Raw genomic sequence first — 7,011 nt, forward strand, 5'->3', positions numbered from 1 at the left:
ACACTATAAACCATCTTTCTTCCAATTAAATCCCACAAACCACCAATAATTCTAATTATAAATTAAATTTCCATTTAAATTAAAAATTAAAATATACGGGTGTTACAAAATCACTCCTAATTCCAATAGGGATGGAGTCAAAAATAACGGCGGAACCTATGTTGAGCGCTGAATTAGCCAAAAATCAGCACAAGAGTTCCCTTTCCTATGTATGTTAGTGATGATGATGTTAGTAGTATTAGGCGGATTCAACTTTCTATTGCACCTATGAACAAGCTTCAAAGGAACCAACGCCGGATTATAGAAAGCGTTAACAACCATACTACAATCGATTTCTATCCAAATCTTACTCCAACAGCGAGAAATCGCAATATCAATTGCTTTTAGAATTGCAGAAAATTTTGCAAACACCGACGACATCGACGTAATATTTTCTGCAAAAGCAGGGATGAAATTACCCAAGTGATTTCGAAAAATCCCTCCACACCCAGCTGCCTTAGTAATCAGATTAAACGAACCATCACAGTTGCATAGGAGGACTCCATAAAACCTCTCTGATGTTAGGAGCTCGAGGAGGACGGATAGTGACATCGAACGCTTTGATGATGATGAAATCCGACATAGCGATAGCAGAAGAATTGGCAAAATTATTTTCAAATAATTGTGTTGTTAATGTGATGAGAAAATTGAATATTTAACTATTTCTTTTATACTATTTATGAATTAACATTATAATATAAGTTACTACTATAATAGTACAAATATGTTAGGATAGATAAAATTAAAGAGTTAAATTGATAAAAAAACATGATGATATAATTCTTTTTCTCGAAAATGGTGTACATTTACTTGAATCAAAGAGAGTATTTATATTATTAAAATCAGAAATGTTATTCTTACACCAAATCTTACACCTAAACCGTATGTACGACGCCACTACTCATGTACGAACGACACTGTTCATGTACTGACGGATACTGTTCATGTACGGGCGTTTATTTTTAATACTTGGACGTGCATTAACCAACTTCATTACTGCATTAACCAAGTTTTTACACTGCATTAACCAAGTTTGATGACTGCTAAAAAATATTTTTAATACCTGGATGTTGCACTAACCAACTTTATTACTGAATTAACCAAGTTTGTACACTGCATTAACCAAGTTTGGTGACTGCTAAAAATTATTTTTAATACATGGATGTTGCATTAACCAACTTCATTACTGCATTAACCAAGTTTTTACACTGCATTAACCAAATTTAATGATAACTGTAAAGTACTGTTGGGTGTAAGTATTGGTGTAACAATTGAGTGTATGAATAACATTACTCTATTAAAATTACTATTATTAGATGAATGTAATAATTTACATTATTATTTTAGGTCGACATTGTAAATAGAACAATACTATTTTAAATTGATATTTTAATATATAATCTACATTACTATTTTAAGTTAATATTTAAAATAAATATAAAACATATATTTTGTATAATTCTAGAATAATTAAGAATTTTTTAATTTCTTATAACATGAGTATTTTTTTAAAAGAAAATACTACCTCTAGTTCCACTTATAAGAAAAGATTCTCTTTTGAAATACATTAAATAAATAATATATATGGACAATATCTTGTCCAGATACATTATTTATTCAATGTATGTAAAAAGAGTTTTTTTCTTATAAATGGGAGTAGAGGGAGTATTATTAAATATAACTAGTAATATTTTATGAAATTTAATTAGATATGTATAAATTTAAAATAAATTGTTTAATTATAAAAAATTAGATAATCATATATTTAAATACAAATGTAAAATGAACAATAATCATATGATTTTAATTGTATTAAATAATTATAAAAAAAGAATCGTGAGATGAAGAAAGAAAAAAACTAAGGATACTATCTCTATAATAAAAATAATGATTGATTAAAATAAAATAAGTATTGTGTTGATAGTGAATTTTTATTAAAATAATTTACATTATTATTAAAATTAAAAAAAATTGTTTTGAGATGATAAATAAATAGAGAATTTTTTTAAAAATGAAAGTAAGAAAGTGTGGGAAGAAAATTTGAGAGAAATTTGGAATTTTAATTAAAATAGAGAAAGTGTGTAATGATAGACTAAAATAAATTAAATATTGTGTTGATAGTGACCCGTGAGATAAATAAATATTTAATTTTATTAAAATTAAAAAAATAGATTATTAATAATTTTTGTGATTAAATGAAGAATAATTAAAATGAAAATAAGAAAGTGTGAGAAAATAAAATGCGAAAGAAATTTGAAATTTTAAGTAAGAGAGAGTAGTGTGTTGGGGAGAAAAAGTTGAAAAGTTGATTATTGAAAAGTTAAAAAGTTGGACCAATGAGAGACCAACAATTGGAGTTTGGTTATTAAAAAGTTGAAAAAGTGGTATGTTATTTTGTTAGTTACGAAATTGCCCTTTTTTATGTGTAAAGAGTTTTTTTAGCAAATGTCATAATAGTCAGATTGGTCAATCTCTTAGTATATGTTTGTATAGTAGATAAATAAATATTTAATTTTATTAAAATTAAAAAAATAGATTATTAATAATTTTTGTGATTAAGTGAATAATGATTAAAATGAAAATAAGAAAGTGTGGGAAAATAAAATGCGAAAGAAATTTGAAATTTTAAGTAAGAGAGAGAGAGTAGTGTGTTGAGGAGAAAAAGTTGAAAAGTTGGTTATTGAACATTTAAAAAGTTGGACCAATGAGAGACCAATAATTGGAGTTTGGTTATTAAAAAGTTGAAAAAGTGATATGTTATTTTATTAGTTACGAAATTGTCATTTTTTATGTGTAAAGAGTTTTTTAACAAATGGCATAATAGTCAGATTGGTCAATCTTTTAGTATATGTTTGTATAGTAGATAGTCAGATTAGTCAATCTCTTAATATATGTTTGTATAGTAGATAGTCGTCAATCTCTTAGTATATGTTTGTATAGTAGATATAGTAGATGTAGTAAGTAAATAAAATTGGAGATCCTAGAGTAGACCCTTGCCTAGTTCGCCTGCCCCTATGTATGGAATGGCACACAAATTAAAAAGCTTTCTCTCAATTGTTTAAAGAGACAGAGTAAAGAAAGGCATGTGAGACCCACACATCAAAATGGGTGAAAAAGATTAAAAATGCAATTTGGAAGGAAATCATGCTACAAGTTTTACTTTGAAAGTACTTCTATTTTGTCCCTTTGAGACGCCATCTTTACTTTGAGCATTCATGTTACAGGTTTGACTTTGAAAGTACTGCATTGAAAAGTACTAGTAGAGAAAACACATGCTTTAAGGCTATGTTTGCTGTTTGGATTATATAACAAATTGAGAGGAAAGAAGTCTAATTATGAAATAAAGAAGAAAAATTATAATAAAATAAAGAAGAAAAATAAAATATTATAGAATGATAACGATAAATTATTACTGTAAACAAAAAAAAGAAGATAACGATAAATTATTAAATTAATGTAAGAGGGGGTTCTAGAAAAAAATTGAAAGAAAAATTGTAAACTTTTAAATCACATTATATTGTTATTTTCTAAATTAGTTTCTAAAATATATCACTTAAATCTATATGGTATAATTTGATTGATTGTATAACTAATTATAATATATTGAATGTATCATTTTTTGGTAAAACAATTAAAATCTTTATTTTATGACAATCAATTAAAATTGAATTGTTAATTATTCTACTATGTCCATCAAATTCTTAATTTTCATTTTATATATGGATATAATATAATAAAAAATTAAGTTTAAAAAAATTTTACAATTTTTTTATAAAATATTAAATTTTTAAAAAATTGTATTTAAAATAATATATATGGATAATTATATTGTAGTGTAAATTTATATACCAATACTAAATACTAATATTTAAATCTCTTTTATTAGTTATAGTTTTATTTTTAAATTTAATTGGTAACACTTTATCACAACTATTCATATCTATTATGTTAAAAGTGATTAAAGTAAATATTAAGAGAATTTCTCTCTCAATCCTAGGGCCCTCTTACGCATCACCGAATTGTCTATTTTGCCCTCGTGTTTCCGTAGTTGTATCTCCGGAAGTATTTTTTTTTGTTTTAACGTTGTTCTGTTCCGTAGATGCATCTATGGAAGTCTTCTGTAAGTGGATCTACGAAAATGTTTGGTGTTATAACTCGCGCCAGACCTTTTCCCTCCCCCATTCTCTTCATTTCAAACTCAAACACAAACACAAACTTTCCTCATACTCTCTCAACTTCAAATCTCTTTCAAGTTCAATCTCAAATCTCTTTCAAGTTCTACTTCAAATTTCTTGTCAACATCAACTTCAAACAAGGTTTAACAACATCAACATCAACTTTAATCGATAATTTTTTCGAATTTTTAATTTATTTAGAGTAATTTTGAAATTGAATTGGAATGTGATGTTTAGGTGTAGAAATGAATTGATAGGTTTAGCAATAGTGTTTAGAGATAATGTAGGGTTTGTTTGATGTTTTAAACGAATGATCAAGCCACCAAAAATAGGTTTTGTAGTGGTTGGACTGACTCAGACGCCATTGTTGCGTTTTTGAGTTTCATTTGTTTCCGTAGATCCATCTACGGAAGAGATGAATGTTGGGGCGTTCCGTAGATGCATCTACGAAATCACTCAATGTTTTGAAACAAAGGTACTTCCGTAGATGCATGTACGGAAAAATTCAGTGTTTTGTAAATATCATACTTCCGTAGATGCATCTACGGATGAGTAATTTTCTGTTTTTATTTTGATGTTTATTATAAATACGCAGTATCTAAATCGAGCTCTTTTGTATCATAATGTAGACATCATGACCCACGGCCCGGATAAAAACATTCATGGGAGGACTGCACAACACGCATCCGCTCGACGAGAACGGTCGCGTATAGTATCTCAGGTCACTGATAGAGTAGCTGTTCCATCTGATTCACTTACAGCATCTCATACACCCGCCTCAGTCATACCTTCTCCATCACCCGCTTCAGCTAGGCCTGCTCCTTCACCTGTCAGAGCATCACCATTTCCTGCCCCCTCTACAACTGAACTACGGAGGCCTCGGGACGATCCCGAGGGTTCCTCACAGATGCCACCACCCCGCAGACGTCGTCGTGGCACTACTTCTACTTCTACTCTGGATGCAGGATCTGATGTGCCACCTACACAGGGCCACGAAGATGATCCGGTACCGGGGCCTATTTGGTACCCTGGGGGTTCTGTAGACGCATCTCTTTTGACAAGGTATGACGAGCATGCAGCTAGACGTATATGGGATGGAGAGGTGCATTTTATTTGCATCATTTTTTACCTTGCTTATTACTAATCGTTTTAAGTTTTTAAAAATTTCAAAGTAGGGATCCCCAAAGGTTCTACAACCATGGGCGGAAGATTAAAGACCTCGCACAGCCTAACGAGCCATGGTTTCAGGAGGTACTGGAAGCTTCAGGCATGAGGGACCTCTGCATGCTCGGCTACGATACCATACTTAATGGTATGCTTGCGGCCTTTGCAGAGAGATGGCATCCTAAGATATTGATCAGTGCATTTTGATGCATGTTTCCTTATAATTTTACTTACGCATTTCTATCGTTTGGTTTGTTTATTTTTGTATTTTACAATGTTTTTATTTTTCAGTTTATTTTTATCGTTATTTAATTTTCGTATTTTATTTTCAGCTTTGACAACTTTTACGGAAACGATCATAACTGGAGTTCTAGGAATTCGATTGAGGCGTTCTAATAATCGCCGAAAAGCTAAGAGAGAGAGCTACGACATTCATGTTGAGTTGAAGTCAGATTCGGAGCCTATAATTCCCATATTTGCATTTGAAGCTGCAGCACTAGTTTATTTTCTATTTTGGGTAGTTAGTAGTGGGTCTAGGTTTTGTAATTTGACCCAGTTGAGTCATAAACGGGTTGTGTTTTTTCCCTAAGACCTAGCAGCCGCGGTACTGTTCACCTATAACTATTCACGAATTTTTTATCGAAGCTTGTACGAATGGCTATGGAGAACTAATCGCTTTTGGTTAATCTTCCGTATTCAGGTTCCTAAACTATGAGATTAATATAATTTTGCATTATAATTCCAATTCCTTCAATTCTATTTTGTGTTTAGCATTTGCTTAATCTGATTATTCGTAGAGTAGATTGTTTGGTTCGATTAATTTATGGTTCCCAAATTTCTATGCGTTTTATCATATGCTTAATCGTTAATCCGCCTTTTGCTTAACTGAATGCTTATATTGGCAAACGGGAAATATAATTCTATAAAATTGTTGCGCTTGTAATTGATTTTGTGATCGAACAGGAATGAAATCCGCTTAGGGTAGTGAAATTATAATAATCGATGATTGGTAGGAATCGAATCGGTAGATTGACTTATTTCATAATCACTTATTTCGCAACAGCTTATTTCATAATCACTTTTTCTAAATCGAACCTGAACCAACCCCCCTGTATTCGATTTACCTTCGGTTAGTAATAACTAAGAATCCTTGTGAGACGATATCCGAGTTGTCGTTACCGTTACTACAGTTTTTACAAAACACTCGTTTTTTATCAGTCCGCGACAGCGGATTAGACATCCTCATTTCATCTACCCCGCGGTGAGATTACCATCACCCTAGATGATGTGGCATGCCTACTTCATCTTCCTATCAGGGGTACCCTCCTTTATCACAATAGGCTAACAAAGGCGGAAGCTCAGGAGATGCTGATTGATAGGCACTCAGCTCTTTGTGGACACGAGCTCGACGTACACAGACGTCGTCTACCTGACGTACTTATCGGATATAGCACGTATCCATGAGTACAACTGGGGAGCGGTTGTACTGGCGTACAATTATCATAGACTTGGAGAGGGATCCCTGTGGAAGGCAAGGACAGTTGCAGGCAGCTGTACTCTTTTGCTGGTAACAATCTTACACTTTTCTACTTTTTTTATAGTTTATTTATTGTACTTGAAAATAATCGTATTT

General features: G+C 31.3%; 1 protein-coding gene across 1 annotated transcript; it reads left to right on the forward strand.

Moving 5' to 3' along the window:
* Window positions 1-4,848: 4,848 nt before the first annotated feature.
* On the forward strand, window positions 4,849-5,585 carry LOC131605077 (early nodulin-like protein 18). Its single transcript, XM_058877474.1, has 2 exons — window positions 4,849-5,276; window positions 5,390-5,585. Exons 1-2 carry the CDS (start codon window positions 4,849-4,851, stop codon window positions 5,583-5,585), a joined length of 624 nt encoding a protein of 207 aa, XP_058733457.1.
* The last annotated feature ends 1,426 nt before the right edge of the window (window positions 5,586-7,011 follow it).

The sequence above is a fragment of the Vicia villosa genome, linkage group LG5 (genome assembly GCF_029867415.1).
Source record: "Vicia villosa cultivar HV-30 ecotype Madison, WI linkage group LG5, Vvil1.0, whole genome shotgun sequence".
Classification (NCBI taxonomy): Eukaryota; Viridiplantae; Streptophyta; class Magnoliopsida; order Fabales; family Fabaceae; genus Vicia; species Vicia villosa.